The 15966-nt window shown below is 57.5% G+C and overlaps 1 protein-coding gene across 10 annotated transcripts in view; it reads left to right on the top strand.

Moving 5' to 3' along the window:
- Positions 1-1822: 1822 nt before the first annotated feature.
- Positions 1823-15966, top strand: part of SYT7 (synaptotagmin 7) — a 59513-nt gene continuing 45369 nt past the window's right edge. For all 10 annotated transcript variants that reach the window (XM_036995421.2, XM_036995423.2, XM_036995422.2 and 7 more), the window contains exon 1: positions 1823-2531. In XM_036995421.2, coding sequence (XP_036851316.1) covers positions 2501-2531 — 31 coding nt within the window. In that variant the 5' untranslated portion in view covers positions 1823-2500. The remainder of the gene's footprint in view (positions 2532-15966) is intronic.

Consider the following 15966-nt stretch of genomic DNA (forward strand, 5'->3'; position numbering starts at 1 on the left):
CAGGCTGTAAGCTCTCAGATACGAACAGGCGCTGGGCCCCACTTGTTGGCAAATGGCTGAGAGTCAGGGCCAGGGGTTCTTTTCCTAATTCTTTCACTGGCTCCCTGGGCTGTTAGCTCTGAGTATTTAGCTCCCTGGGACAAATTCATTTTCCTCTAGAGGCCTTGTCTTCGCCATCCATCACCTGAGAGGTGACAGATCATCTCTCAGAGGTCCTCTGCCCTCCAACTCTGAAAAACTTCATGATCTAGGTGCTTGGAAAGATCTGTTGAATTGCAATGTTGAATTCGGCTGTGCCCCTCTGGACTCTCAGATTGATGGGTGCAGAGGTTCCTGAACAAGGAGCCTTTCTGTGGGGTGCCCACTGATGATGGCAGTTGGGAGTGGGGAGGAGTACACCATTTGCTTTATTAGGGCAATAAGAAAGGCAGGTGGGGGTGGAAGTGGGAACAACCAAGGCTGGGGACCTTGGAGTCCCAGACTGTTGGCTTGGCTCTCTAGGGTTTGCCAAAAAGGGGCATGTGAATAGCTACTGGATTTTTGGTTACATGTGGGTGAGGATGGCTGCAGGGTGTGTAAAACATAATGGCCCTTGACAGGGGATGACGGCTGAGATTTCTAGCCAGTAAGGAAATCATGGGCTAGAACCTGCAATTGCCTTTTTTCCTTCCATTTTTAATTAGAACATTCAATCCAAGGAAATCTGTTCTCCACCGGAACAGTCTTCATGGAGGTTTGCTTGGGGAATTTCTTTATCTGCTTCTCAACCGGAAAAGCTGTGGGTGGAGGTGAGTGTGTGTGTGTGTGTGTGTGTGTGTGTGTGTGTGTGTGTGTGTGTGTGTGTATAATAGGCTCCATGTGAGTTCAAGGGGATGAGGATGTGTGCATGTGTGTTGGGGGAGACTTGGGATGGAGATTTGTCCCTGAGGGTGCTGGCTGCCTACTGCGTTGTGGGAAGGTGGAGGTCTGGCTGGGCGTGGGCTGTGCAGTATGAAGTCAGTTAAGTGGATTTCTCAGGCTGGGATTAGGAATCCTTGATTCTGTACAGCCTGGCTCCCCTTTGAACTACATTCTCAGTGGAGGGGAGGGCAGGATGATTTGGCAGGCCAGGGGTTTTGCCTTGCTGCCTACCCTCTTTGGTTCAGCGTAGGGGCAGGCCCTGTGCTGTGTGATACTTCGGTGTCTGGATCTCACTTTATGGGAGGTGTGTTTGTGTGCCTGTGTACGTGTGTGGGGGCTGACTAGGAATGTAGGTGTGTGCAAGGAGGTTGTTATGCCTGAAACTATTGATGGTTCAGTTCTAAGCCTTTAAAGTTCTCGGGATAGGGGCCCCCTTCTCCCTGCCCCAGAATCAAAATATTTCCAATTCTGCAGAGAAAGAATTAGGGCTCACCTGATTTGGACTGTTCTGAGTTGGCAGAGGGACAGAGAGGACCAAGAGAGCCCCCAGGTTTGGAAGGAGAAGGAGGGATTTCCTTCTTACCCACAGAAGGGCTGGGGTCAAGGAAGGACAAGGGGCAGTGGAGGACTGGTGCGGGACGGGGATGAGCAAAAGCTAAAAGGTCATCTTCTGTTCATCTGGGTTAAGTGGGTAAGGGAACTAGGCCTAGTCGCCCATCGAGATCCTAGACCTTTCTTCTCGGGTTGTTCGGGCTCGGTGATGACCAGGATGGCGGGCCAAGGCTCAGCGCTGGCAAAAAATCCACTCCTTGTTTTTGCACACACCAGCCTGGCTTCCCGGGACGGCCGCGGAATCTAGCCCCGAGCTGACGCCCTCGAACCGCCACCAGGTGGAAAACGCGGAGTGGATTTCCTCGCCTTTTGGAACGGAGTCAAAGGGCACCTCGGAGGAGGCGGCCGGCTCCGCGACGCTGCGGGGTTCGAAGCCGCTGCCATCAGGGGCTCACGGACCGGAGTGGTCGCACAGTGCAACGGGAAACGCAGGGTTGAAGAATCCAGCCGGAGGGCTCTGTGCCCTCCCCGCAGGGGCTGCGCTCAGACTGGCGGCGGGCGGGGCACTCGGGGCGGCGGCGGCGCCCTCGGGGCGGCTCCGGGCGGCGGCGGGCGCGGGCTGCAGTGCGTTGAGCGGCCGGCAGCGGGCAGTAGCGGGCGCAGGCGGTGGCAGTGGCGGTGGCAGTGGCGGTGGCGGTGGCAGCAGCGCTCGGCAGCGGGCGGGCGGCGCCGGCGGTGCCCCGGGCGCGCTCACACACGCGCTCACACACACACATACACACGGCCTCGTACACACTCACTCACGCTCCGGCGCGCACACGCGGCGCGCAGGCCGGAGGGAGGAGGCTCGGCGCGGCTCGGCGGCAGCGTGCTCGGCGGGCGGGCGGCCCCCGCTCCCCGGCTCCGAGGCTCAGTGCAGCCCGCGCGGCCCCCGCCCTCGGACCCGCCCCCGGGGGTCGCCCGGCCTCATGCCCTGCAGCGGCGGCGGAGTAGCACGCGGCCGCGGGAGGCTCTAAGGAGCCCCGAGGGAGCCGGCGACAAGGGGACCATGTACCGGGACCCGGACGCGGCCGGCCCAGGTAAGCGCGGCCCCGCGCGGGCTGGTGCGCCCCGCACCGGCGGGCAGGACGGCGACAGCGCCGGGCGCCGTCTCGGAGCTCCAGCTCAGGGCTGCTGTCCTCCGGAGCCGCACTGACTGCGCCCAGGGTCATACCAGCCCCAGCGGCTCGGACCCTGGCCCCCCGCAGTCCGGGCACTGCCAGGCTTTATGCCGGGCACCGGCTTCGCAGTGTCCCCACAAGGACCTCCCCCCACCCCCCAGCAGCCCAAGGACAACGTGGGTGGCGGAGCAAGGAGCCGCTGCCCCTGCGGGAGCTGGGCAGTACCTTCAGAGGCACCCCCGGGTCCCCAGCACCAGTGCCAGCACTAGCGGAACACAGGGCAAGGATCCTGGGCAGCTTTCGGCCAAGGTTGTGGGCACGGGGAGGCGGAGTGACATCGGCAGTGCCAACTGTGAATTGAAAAGGTGCCAGGGGGCAGTGGGAACCTGGTGCAGCAGCAGGGGAGGGGGCTTCTGACGGATGGAGAGCCGCAGGAGCATTGAAGAGGCAGGTAGGAGTGCCTGAAGGAAAAGAGAGCAGAGGCTGGTGAGAATGGGGGTGCCAGGGGAATGCTCTCCCAGGCTTGGGGAGGGGGGAGGCAAAGAACCCCAAACTCCAGTCCTGTCGGGGGAGGGAGGGGGAAGGGCTGTGGTCCTTTGCATTTCTCCCCAGCCAAGCTGGGGAGTGGCCTGGGAGCCCACGTCTGCTTGGCATCCTCCAGGCCAAGCTGAGGGATCTTTCCTCCTTCCTTGGAAAATTGCTCTGCCATTTCCTCCTTGACTCGGGACGCCTCCTCACACGGTGCCCACCTGTAGGCAGGTCCCCTGCAGACTCTGCCCAGGCTCAGTCTCAGCTGTCACCTGGGGTGCTCCACCCCAGACCCAGCACCCCCAGTCTGCCAGTTTTGGCAGCAAGGTGTCCGCTTCTGGGTTTCTCTCTGATGCTAAAAGCACAGCACCTCAGTCTGAGGACTTGCTCCCACAGATGAAGAGCCTGTTCACTTCCGGGGCTGGGGGGTACTGGGAGGAGGAACAGTTCTAAGGCCTTTCCCAGGAGGGGCCTAGAGCCCCAAGGCTTTTGAGGGCAGTACAGTGGGCACTGGCTTTGCCCAGTCTTGCCCTGGCTCCACGTTTGCTCTTTCCCTCGAGGGGCGGCCTCAGCCTGTCCCTGCCTCCTGAAGAGTCAGCTCTCACCCCCATCCTGTCACTGCAGCCAGAGTCCACTGAGGAGGACCTACTGGGTACCAGGCAGTGCATCTACTCAGCACTTGGGTATAGGAGGAAAGGGACTCAGTCTCCCTCTCTGGAACCTCATGCCCACCTATGAATGTCCTCTAGGTGATGGCTGAAGGGACATTGCCTTTGGAGGCCCCTCTCTTCATTTGTCTGGACCCAGGTCACTTATCCTGGTGTCTCCCCCCAGGAGACTGCCAGCTTCCAGCACTTGGACCAAGGGCAGAGGCATTCTCTTGCTTGGATCGCCCGCTCAGAAGCCAGTAGCTTAGTTCAGAGACCAGCTCTGGGGTACAGGACGGAAGGGGAGAGGCAGTGAGGACACGCCCCTCCCCCCTGCCCTGTCAGGCAGGCAGTCTCCCCTTTCCTGTTAGGCCAGAGGTCTAGGGCCATGCCCTGGTGCTCTCTCCCTCCTCAGTTCCCTCCCACACCTGGACATCATGACATCACCATTCCTCCAAGAACTTCTGCCCTCTCCTTGGAGGCCAACTTGATGTGATTGGCATCTTCTGGCCAAAAGGCCCCTAGCACACTGGCAGTCCCCAGACCTTTCCTCCGGTGTGGGGCAATGGCCCCCCTGTCTTGGGTGGAGACATATCTTGCCCACTTCTCCTGCAGCTACAGGGGTCAGAAATGAATTGGAGGGGACAGAGTCTGCAGTTGATCTTGATTCCTGAGGGATTCCTGATGGCCAGATACCTCAACTGTCCTCCATGCTCCTGGCACCCCTGCCACCTCCTAAAATCCCTATAGCGCCAGGCCAGAACCCCAGCCCCAGCTTACCCCAGGCCCTCCAGACTCAGGTTCCCCAGCCAGGGCTATGTGTCCCCTATTCTGTTCCCCCATTGCCCCTTTGTCTGGCACTAGGTGGGAGTGAGATATACAAATTAATTCCAGTGCGATTCAGGCCTGCCCTCTGGTCCCCCAGGGGCCAGTGGTTTTAGGTCTTGATCCCCTCATCCCATTCTCAGGAACACCTGTGGCCTCATCCTTTGTACACATTTGAATCTCCTGACCTCTCCTGCTCCCCAGTGTCCTAGGCTGGTTCCAGAGTGTCACTGTGGTACCCCATCCCTCAGCCCACTCATTCTGGTCCCCACAGGGCTCAGCCTACCACTAAGACCTTTACCCAATAGGATGGTGGACAGGTACAGTTCCCTCCCCTCTCGGCCTGGCCTCTAGACAGTTCTTTCCCAAATCTATCATGACTGAAGCAAGGGACTGTGGGAAGAAGCCGAGGCCCACTGAGGAATGGAGACCAGCTCCCCACCCACACACCCCCATCGACCTCTCCTCAACCCTTCCCAGCCTCCCCTAGCCATGCCTGCAGTCTCCCCTCTGCTCCCTCCCCTGGCCCTGCAGCCCTCTCCCTGCTCTCAGCCTTCATCCTCTGTTCATCCAGAAACTGGCCTGGCCTGGCCTCCCTGTGTCCCTGGACCACCTGTCCCCAGGCCGGGCAGGGCCTCAGCAGGCCTGCAGGGGTCAGCATTGCAGTGGGCAGGCAGGATGGCATCAGGGAGAGAGGGAGGGAGAGGTGACCTTGCAGTGAGCGTGGAAGCAAGGCCAGAGGGGGAAAGTCTGGGCCACTGCAGCATCACCCCTGCCACCAGGAGAGAGGTGAGGTCCTGAGGGCTACCTGCCCTGCTCCCAGCCCTCTGGGAGTCTGTCCCTGGGGATGGCCTGCTTGACATCTCACCTGTCCCACCTGTTAATGGGCTCTGCCTCCTACAGCAACTCTGCCAGGCAGGTCACTCCTAGGGAGTATGGGAGGCATACTGCATGGGGCAGGAGCCTGGGCATGTGGGTCTCCTCTCTCAAGGCAGAGGGAGCCAAGAGATTGTCCAGACCAACCTCTGCCCACTGGGCACAAGTTCAGGCCAGAGGCTGAAAGGGCAGATCAGGGGCGTACTGTGAGGGCCACCACGATTAGCAGCCAGAGCTTCTAAGGAAGCCCGATGGACCATTTCACCGACAATCTCCCCCCACCCCCACATGGCCCTCCAACCCTGCCCCCCACCTGCCCCATCTGCACGGGTCCAGACCACCTGGCTTACATCCTGGGTTGGGGTCAGAGTCTGGGACTAAAGATTCAATGATCTCCCAACAGGCCTGGCTGAGAGGTGGACTTGAGGCCGAGCAGGTCTGGAACCCTGGCTGGGAGGCATGGCTTCTGTGGGCCTTAGACAGAGGCTGTGTGTCGCAGTGAAGACAGGACCCTCCTTGGCCCTGGGTCATGCTGTTTAGTGGCACTGACCAAGGGCCGGGGGATGGAAAAGAGGGAAATAGCATCAAAGTCCCTCCTGTTTAGGGAGGAGGAATTTGAGCAGGCTGGACTGGGGTGGGAACATGCAGGGCATCAGGCGACAGCTGAGGGACAGCTGGAAGGCAGAGCAGCAGGTGGGTGTCAGGTGAGCAAAAGCAGGCCCTGGGCAGCTGGTCCCTGCCTCTGGCTGACCCCAAGCTCGGGCCCAGTGAAGTGCCAGTGGAGGGCTGTGCCCTTCTCACCCTCTTCCGCCCTGCTGTTGCCGGAGGTCTTGGGGGAAAGGCAGAGAACTGGGGGGTTCCTTTCCCCCACCCTTCTCCCCTCCCACCCACTCTTCTCTCAGGGACTTTGAATCCTATTGAATCTGATGGACCGTTTTCAATAACGGCTTCCCTCAGGGGAGTGAGGCTGAGAACAACAGAAGGAGTGGTGAGAGGGCCTCCAGGGGGCAGGAGCCCAGTTCTCTGAGTAGGGGACTCTTGGCTGGAAGAGAAGCCAACTGGACAGGCTCCTCAGAGGCACTGAGGCATCCCAGGTGGGCGCAAGCCACCCTGCGTGGAGCCATGGGCAGGGCCCGGCAGGTGGCACGTGTGGCTGGTGAGGTCAGCTCTTTCTGTTGGGGTGGTCACTGGTCTGGCCAGGTGCCGGAGCCAGCCCGTGCCAGGCCCTGCCTTGCCAGGGAACCCCAGCCAGTGGTGCCAGGCAGATTGTGCCCATTCCATGGTCACAGAGGTCCCTGTCCTTCCAGGCAGCAGGGGCAGTTTTGCTGGGCTCTGTCCAGTTTATGTCTGGAGGGCCCAGCTTTGGTCTCACCCAGCAGAATTCCCCAAGGGCTGGAAGGGAGTTGGCAGATAGCATGGGACCTGTGGAAGGGGCAGGGCAGTGCCCAGAGCCTGAGCCTGGAATTCTGGACTTGGTTGGAAGGTAGGCCGGCACACTGGCCTGCTCCGGGGAGCTCTGCAGCTTCCACCTGGAAGGGCCCTTGGAATAGACGTGTTATCTGTGGTCCTGGGCTGGGAGCTGACTTCTATCAAGAGCTGGGATGTTTGGGTAATTGAAACATTCTTGTGAGGGACTGTGCGGTGGGAAAGGAGGGCGGGGCCAGTGGGGAGAAGCACTGTGATGGGTGTATATCTACGTGCGCTTGTGGGTGGCAGCTGGACGGCCGTAATAGCTGCGCTCGTCAGAGTGTCGTGCCCGCGGTAAACAGCAGCTGATGAGTGCATTTGTAGCGAGTGCATCAAGGCGCGAGGGGAGCTGTGATGGAAAGCGTCGGGGAAGGTGCCTCCCTGGCCCTGTACCTAGCCAGGCAGGGCCCATGCCCTCTAGGGGCCCTGCCTGCCCCCTGCCATGCCCTCCCACTTGCCAGCGCGGCCTCTCTGAGGCCTTCCTCTGCTGGGAGCAGGGCCTCACCTGGCTGGGAGGCGTGCACAGGTGCGGACGTTGCGCTGTTGGAGCTTTGGTGTGCACAGACATGGGCATTTCCATGACAGCATGGTCTAACGGGGCATGTCTGTGTGTTTGTGGCTGTGGGGGGGCACCCCTCCCCCAGAGCCCTGGGAGGAGGGCTGCCCCCGTCCTGGAGTAACCCTGTTCCTCTCAGGCCCTTTCTGGAGTGCAGGAAGCTGGGGGTCTCAGGCTGGCTGGGGAACAAAACAGGATGACCCTTCCTCCTCTGCCTACAGAGGAGATGGGAAGGAGAGGTCTAAGCCCCAGCCCCAGGGGCTCCCACGGTTGTTGCTTGCATCAGAGAAAGGGGAGGACTTGGGACCTGCAGAGCCCAGCCAGTCCTCTGATTCTAGAGCCCTCAGGAGCCCCTGGAATGGCAGAGGATGGGTGGTGAGGGGGCAGTCCTAGCAGGTGGGGGTCTCAGGATGCTACTTGGTGAAGCAGGCACCCTGCCTCCAGCTGGGGTAGGGTGGTGTGGGGTGTGGGAGGGGCGCCTGTGTGAGGCCCTGCATGAGGGGAACAGAGCAGAGAGCTGTGTGGCTAATGTGTCCAATTAAATTACTTCAAACCCTGCCGTGGTAGCTGCTCCCGGAGGGGCCCCTGGGACAAATTGGATGCGCCTCATCACCACAGAGTGGTGTCAGTGGGGCCAGAGAGCAGTGGCCATCTCAGCCAGCACACTGTGGGCCCTCTCCTGCTCTGCCCAGGCCCACCCGGTCCAGATAGGGAGGCTTTCTGAACACCTCTTGACCCCCATTCCTGGCAGCCCTAGGGCACCTCTGTGCCCTCACTTTCTTTCCCTAGGAATGGGGGTTTCAGGCTTTACAGGAGTCCAGCGTGGGAAACCCTTACCCAACACACCCCATCTCCTCCCCTGGTAATAACAACAATAGCACAATAATAATAGCAAATTCCTATTTGTGGAGTGCCCATTATGTGCCGAGCACTTTATGCATGTGCAGCAGGGGTGGCTTGCTTAAGCTAGGTCTCTGGGGTCAGACTGCTGTCTGTCTGAGTCCTGGTGGAGATGCTTGCTGTTGTTTCCCTGGAGCAAGTTACTCCACTACTCTGGCCTCAGTTTCCTCTTCTGTTAAATGGGTATGACGCTTCTTAACCTCTCATAAGACTGAAGGATGAGGCGACATGAGGCAGGAAACGTCCTTAGCAGAGAGCACAGCACATAGTAAACACGCAGCCAGCGGCAGCTGTTAATCAATATGATCCTGCACCAAGTGATTGATGTGTAGGATGAGGGTTCCAGAAGCTCTGAGGAGGACGTGCCTGTCTCAGCTATGACGGAGGGGGAGCTGGGGAGGACTTTGCCGAGGCAGTGTCAGTTGGTTGCCATCAGCACAGCAAAGCTCTGTTGAGTGCTTCCTATGTGTCAGGTGCTACTCTCAGCACATGACATATGTTAGCTCCTCCATCCTGGGAAGGAAGAATGTGAAGTCTGAAGTCAGCTGGGGATTCCAGCCACACCGCCAGGCCCAAGAACACATGCTTTGGGTCCAGGACCTTGGGTCTTAAAGGAAGAATAGGAGTTTGGGATGGGGTGCTGAGCAGGGGTGAAGCATTTGGTGTGGTGGGGACAGCACATGCAGTGGCCCGGAGGCGTGGAGGGTCTCAATCAGTTGAGGCAGTGGTGAGTGCTTGAATGTGCCTGGAAGGGACACCTCTTGGGGGGCATTAGCAGGAGCTAAGGCTTGGGAAACGTAGGTGCAGCCAGATTATGAAGGTCCTGCCATTCTGAAATAGGAAAACTGGATTCTTTTCTTTAATTAGGCCAGTCGAGAGTAATGGATGACTTTCAAGCAGATTGCTATAAAGAACTTTAGCTCTGCAGCAGTGTGGAGGGTGGGAAGTCTAGAGGCAGGCAGGTACATGGAGCTGGAGTCCAGCCACTAACATATCTGCCCCCCTTCTGCCTAGACCCTGCTTAGTCTCTACCCTGCACAGGGCTGAATCCAGGGCACTCACACCAGGAGATCTACAGTGACCAGCTGGACTGGAGCCCTGCCTGTGGAAAGCTTGTAGTAGGGTAATGGGCGGTCAAGGAGGCAGCCTGGTGCAGATGGCATGGATGGACACACCCCGGGGGCTTGCCTGGGGGCTGGGATATCAGAGGAAGCCTTCCAGGGAGGGAGGTAGAGCCCAGGTGGAAAGGCCAGCGCCCCATGGACACAGTTAATGCCCCTGAGGGTTGAATCTGCACCCCACCCACACTGTGGGCATGAGGGTTGGGCCCTAGTGGAGCCACACAGCTCTTGCTCCAGCTGCCAGGCCTGAGCTCCAGGGCCCCACCAGAGCAAACCTGTCTCTGTAGCAACTAGGCAGGCCTCCCCATTCCTGTGTCCATGGCCCCTGGCACAGGGGCCCATTCACAGCAAGGCCTGGGTGTGTCTTCCCACTTCCCTAGGGGGTCATCCCAGGGCAAACACCCTCACACCCGGGCACCGGCAGTACATGTGAGTGTTGGTGTTGGGTCCATGTGCACACAGGATGTGTGTGTGCCCTGCAGCAGGATGCAGGGACTCAGGGACGTTGCATACCCAGCTTATCTGGAGATTTGTTCCCTTGTGGGTGAGGGTCAGGTGGGCACCAAAAACCCTAATACCAGGATGGACTATAGGCCTGTGCTTTGGGGCTCACAGTAAGGAAGGCAGCCCAGAGAAGGGTGGTTAGGAGGAATTGCTGGTCAGGCGGAGTGGCGAGGAAGAATCTCCTAGCAGTGCTTCCTGGCTCACAGGCCACCTTGCTCTTCACACACTTCATTCCATTTAATCTTCACAGCAGTCTTACAGGGAGATGTTGCTATTACTGTTGTACAGATGAGGAAACTGAGGCCCAAAGAGGTGGAGTGTCTCACCAGGTCTCTCAGGGCAGGGATGAGATTTCAAGTTAGCCTCACTCCAAAGCCTAGGTCTTAACCAGTTGGCCACACTGCCCAGTGACTTCCTTATCCTACTAGGATCCAGGCCAGCCTGTCTCTCAGTACATCACTTAGAAGGAAGTGCCGGAAATTGGTACTGGCTGCATAGCTGGACTTAGGGGGCATGCCCAGCACCTCCTTTAGCGCTTGAGGTATCCCCTAAAGCCTTTGTTCTTGGGTCCCTGGAGTGGGGTGGAGCCTCCTTCCCACCCTGTCTGGTCTCCTCTCTGCAGTCACAGTGGAAGGACCCCCTCTCTCAAGGGGAGGCTCTGACGAGAAAGGGAGGAACCCCTCACTCCCTGCTTGGCACCTGCCAGCCGTGGAGGAGCCCGATGAATTGGCTGTGTGTGCCCCCCTACCCCATGCCTCCCTCTCCAGCCCCCGCCTGGCTAGGGAGGTGCGAAGGGAGTGATTTCACAGCCTGTCAGCTGAGGCCTAAAAATACCCAGAACTCTGAGATGCTTGGGCAGGGGGAGGAGAGAGCAGGGCCCAGGATGGGGTGGTGGGGAGTGCGATGGCAACTTGGCCAGCGAAGCCCTCTCAGCACCGCAGTCCTGCTCGGGAGCAATGGGCAGAGGTGCCCAGATGCCCCTTCCGGCCCCACGTCTGGCAGTGACAAAGGTGGGGCTCTAGGGTCCTGCGAGCTCGGCTCTGGCACTCAGGCCTAAGGCAGGGCTTAGTTTCAGACAGGAGCCACGGACCCCAGTCCCCCAGAGCCTCTGGGGGATGCCTTTCTTCCTCTCCTTCCTGAGGCTGGCTGGCATTTTTGGGCTGTGGGAGCCTGACTGGGCCTGTGCCCGCTTCCTTCCTGGAGAAGGTGCCTGCTTCTGTTAGGGGAGAGGCGTGAGGAAGGCAGCATGGATGGGGTTGCTGGCAGGGTTGCAACGTGACGTGCATTCCACCCAGGCACTAGGTGGGGCAGAGGAGAAGGGGTGTGTTGGCCCACGTCACTGCCTTGTGGCTGTGTGCTAAAGCATGGTGTGGGGCCCCCTCAAGGCAGCCAGTGCCCAGAAAGGGGGACGTGTGTGTAGGTATGTGGACCTGCTGGAGTTGGCCTGTCCTTAGTGCTAAATGTTTGTGGAAATGTATGACAGGGCATGGCTATTCCAGACAGAAAGTGGGTGAAAGCACAGGAGCAGGTGTGGAAGCATGAGCAAACGTGTCATGTCATGCAGACCCATGACAGCATGTGTACTTCTCATGTGGAAACGTGATGACCTGTGTGCCCATGCAGAGGAACAGAGGCAGACCTCTCTTGGGCATTTAGCAGGGGCTGAGTTATTAGAGAAATAATGCAGAATGGCAGCCAGATCATGGGCTCTGGAAAAAAAAAGCAAGGGGGTTCAAATCCCAGATCTGCCACGTATTGATCTGCTTTGTGCCTTTGGGAGAGTTACTTAGCCTTTCACTGCCTCATCCCCAGCTGTAAATGGAGAGAGTGACAGCACCTACTTCTGGAGGATTCAATGAGTTTACATATGTTAGCTGCCTAGAACTATGTCTGCCACCAAGTTAGCACCAGTGTGTATTAGCTCTCAATACCTGGTTCTCCCCTTCGATGACACAGGTGGGGGCACCAAGTCCGGATAAGGTAAATGACATGCTCAAAGTCACACAGCAAGTTACAGCAAAGGCAGGACTAGAACCCAGACTCCAGTGTCTTAAGACAGGGCTTGTTCAAGTCTAACACCTCGTGATACTGCCCCCTGTTTAAGCCACAAGAAACCCCCACGACAGAGGACTGTAATCCATTGGTGTCTGGGATTTAGAGTCTGCCTGGCCTGGGCTAGGATCTTGGGAACTTGGGAAATGAGCATCTTTAGGTAACGCCGAGGTGGAGGGGTCCTCAGGGCAGTCCCAGCTGCCTGAGTTAGAACCATGCCACTGATTAGTCTGTGACTCGGCCAATTACTCAGCCCTCCTGAGTCTCAGTTTCTTTCCTATAAAGAAGTAACAGTAAAACATACTTTATAGGGTTATCGTGGGGATTAAATGAGATCCTGCATGCAATATCTTAAGCAGTTGGAACACTGTACCTAGTAAATGCTCAATAACGTTAGCTGCGATTAGAACCCAGGCAGAACCCTCCCACCCAGTGCTCCACAAATGGTAACTTCCTTTGCTTCGCTTTCAGCCCCTGGCTACCCTTCCTCCCTTCTGCCTGCCACCCTGCACTCCGCATGGCTTAGACTGATCAGGGACTGAATTGCAACCACCAAGACATATCTTTGTCTCTCGTTACTGGCTTTGCTCAGGAGGGAACAGGACCCACCACTGGGGCTTAGTCCCTGAGCCCTCTACGTCTGACCTCATTACTCACCTGGTATATGACCTTGGGCAGGCACAGCATCTTCTCTCTGGGCCTTGATCCTCCCTCTGTAAAGTGGAGAGAGGCTGGACCACATAGTCCTAGAGCCTCTTGGTTATGCTGCTGTGTGACTCTGGATTGGCCCACTGGAGGGGGTGGCAGGTTGGCAGGAGGAGAGGTCGGCTGGCTGCTCTGGGTGAGTGGAGTGTCTGGGGCCCAAACTGACTGGTGGCCTGCCATCATGCCCACCTGCACCTGTGGCTTCCTAGGAGAGTGTGCAGGCCCAACTGGCTAGGCACTGACATTGGGAGAGGCTCAAGGACAATGACATAGAGAGAGCGCTTCTTGGGGCCCTGGGAGCTGCCACTCCAGCCGTCCTCCCCTGCTCCCCTCCCCTTCTCCCTGGGGCTTTCCTGCAGCGATTCCTGTTTCCTCCATGTCCTTCCTCTCTCCTTCCCCTTCCTGGAGTTTCCCAGTATCTCCCTCTCTCTGCCTCTCCCGTTTCTGTAATCTTGACCAGTTTCCAGGGTGCCTTCTCCCTTCCTCTCCCTCTGCAGAGGGGCGTTCTCTCCCCACTCCTCTCTCTCTCTGCTTCCTGAGTGCCTCCTTCCTCCTACAATGTGTCCGGGTTTCTCTGGATTGCCCTGACTCCCCCTACTGCTCCTGAGCCTCAGTCTCTCTTCCTCTGCATAGGCACGTCCAGGCTCCTTCCAGTGTCTTATCCCCTGCTCTCTCCCACTTCACAGTCTCTCCCTCCCCAGCTGCCCACCTTTGTTCTTTCAGCTTTGTTCCTTTGTTCCAAAGCTTTCCACCTTTGTTCCTTGTAGCTCCTTACTCCTCCATCAGCCCCCTGCCTTCAAAAGTTTCCTGGCCTCCAGAAGATGGGGCTTATGGTGCCGACCCAGGAGTTTCTATGGCTAGTCTGCTACCCAGTACCTCAAGAACCCCCCTGCCAACTCCTGTGAGTTGAGAAAGGGGGTCATCCCAGGGCCCAGGGACTGGCAGTCTTGCCTCCTAATTAGCAGGAAGTAATTGCCTGGAAAAAAAATTTCATTTAGAATGAGACTTCTAGACTCCAAGTTAGGGCTGAGCCAACTGACAGCCCCTAGGGACCAGGGGGAGGAAAGCAGCCCAAGTCAGGGTATCAGGAAGACCCCAGGAGATGAAGGCTCTTAGGATAGCCTCCCTGGCTTGTCCCCAGGACACCAGCCATGCGCAAGAGCAGAGAGCTCTGGGCTGGGAGTCCCACCGTCTTCATCTGAGCTCTGGCCCCACTACTCCCTGTGGCCTGGAGCACTTATTCCTTTGTGCCTTAGTTTTCTTCCCTGTAAAATCAGAAGAGGGCCTTAGTATCATGAGAGTTGATTCAGACAGTGGCTGTGAAAGCACTTTGCAGGCTGTGGGAGTGCGAGGTGTTACTGTCTTCTTCCACGTGGCTCTCGCTGAGACCTTAAGATGGTGGAGGGGTGAGGTGGTCTGGGAAACTCCTAAGGGGTAGTGAGGCTCCCAGAACATGGAAGGAGGGGGAGGTGGATCCAGCTGAGCTGCAAGATTAGGAGCAGACAGATATGGTTTCCCATGCCAGTCTCAATTGTAGCCACCTGCACCACCCTGGGTGGTCACCTCACGTCTCTGAATCCCACTTTCCTCATCTATAGGATGCTGATCATGATGCTTCCTGGGGGCGAGAGGGGGCAGTTATGAAGCTAAATGAGAACGTTTGCAGAGCTCTTAGCATAGTGTTTTGCCTATAGTAAGTATTCAATACATGATATTAACTGTATTTACTATAATTAAAGGCTATTATCTTTTTTTATTAAGGTATTATTGATATACAATCTTATGCTCAGGTTTCACATGAGCAACATTCTGGTTACTACATTCCTGCTATTATCAAGTGCCCCCCACATACCCCATTACAGTCACTGTCCATCAGCATAGTAAGACAGTATAGAGTCACTGCTTGTCTTCTCTGTGCTATAGTTCCTTCCCCGTATTAAAGGCTATTATCTTTATTCCCTGCCTGAATTCAGATAAGTTGTGATTTTGGGTGTTCTCTTCAGGTGGTTTTATTTGTTTTGCTGTTTGTTTTTGGAAGGAGGGGAATTTCTACACCTAATGAGACTAATATCAAGCAGTCGCTAGAAACGCAAAGATCTGCTTCTCAAAGAGCCCCCAACTTGGGGTGGGAGGACAGGTGTGTTCTCCTGCAGCTGTGGCCTTCTTCTCCAACACCCATTTTTTTCCTATGCCTGTGGGCAAGTTTATTATTTGGGTGAGGTAGGGAGCCTCCGCTCAGGCAGAGGCGTATTACAGGCCTTTGTGTTCATCAGGTATCACTGGCCCTGCGGCGAGAGGAAAGGCTGTTTGTTTAAACAGGTCTACCCCACCCACCTTGGAGGAGGGAACAGGAAGTTTAGCCCGGCCTAGTCGGCCACCTAGGTTGACTCTTGTGAACTGGGCAGCCTGGCGTGCCAAGGTGGCTGGAACGCAGTCTGCGTTGGGCTGCGCTGTAAGCTCAGAGCTCCGGATTGCCTCGGGACGGCTGAGGGGGCGGCGGAGGCCGGACCTTCTGCCGCTCCTTCCCCACCCACCCAGTGGCTCTGCTGGAGACCTTCTGTGTTCCTGGTCTGCGCGCAGTACCCGCGCTAGCCGCCAGGAGGCAGGGCGGCGGCCTCCCCTTGAGGGAATGGGGTGTGTCACTTCCATTAGCGCCGAGGCTTTCTTTGTCCTGAGTCGGATTGCTCACTGGGGTACTCGCATCTGAGGACCTCACCAGAGAAAATGAGTTCTTGAGATCAGCTGATCGCTGCTGTGGCTTCAGCTCGGGGCAAATCTGGGAGGAATTGGCAGAGAAAGGTGGGACCTCTATGCTGCAGTGCTGAAAAAGATTCCGGTCGCGTGGGTCCTGCTCACCAGGGCCGATGCAAAGGGCAGCCTAAAGGAGGGCCGCAGTCCCAGCACACAGTTCAGTTTCAGCACCAAGGACAGAAGCGACCGCGGCTTTTCAGCACCTTGGGCAGAGCTTGGGGCGGGGCGGTGGGAGGCTCCGTCCTACTATTTGTATTGAAATGATGCCCCAGAATATAGTAGAATGGCACCTTTAAGAGGGACTCTCAGGCACCCTATATTCTAACGAGGAGACTTAGGACCATAGAGTTGAGTTAGTTGCTTCAGGTCATACAGCCACAGTGACACAGTGGGGGACAGAACTGGATTCATATCCCCAGTGG

Source organism: Manis javanica, chromosome 11 (assembly GCF_040802235.1).
Source record: "Manis javanica isolate MJ-LG chromosome 11, MJ_LKY, whole genome shotgun sequence".
Classification (NCBI taxonomy): domain Eukaryota; kingdom Metazoa; phylum Chordata; class Mammalia; order Pholidota; family Manidae; genus Manis; species Manis javanica.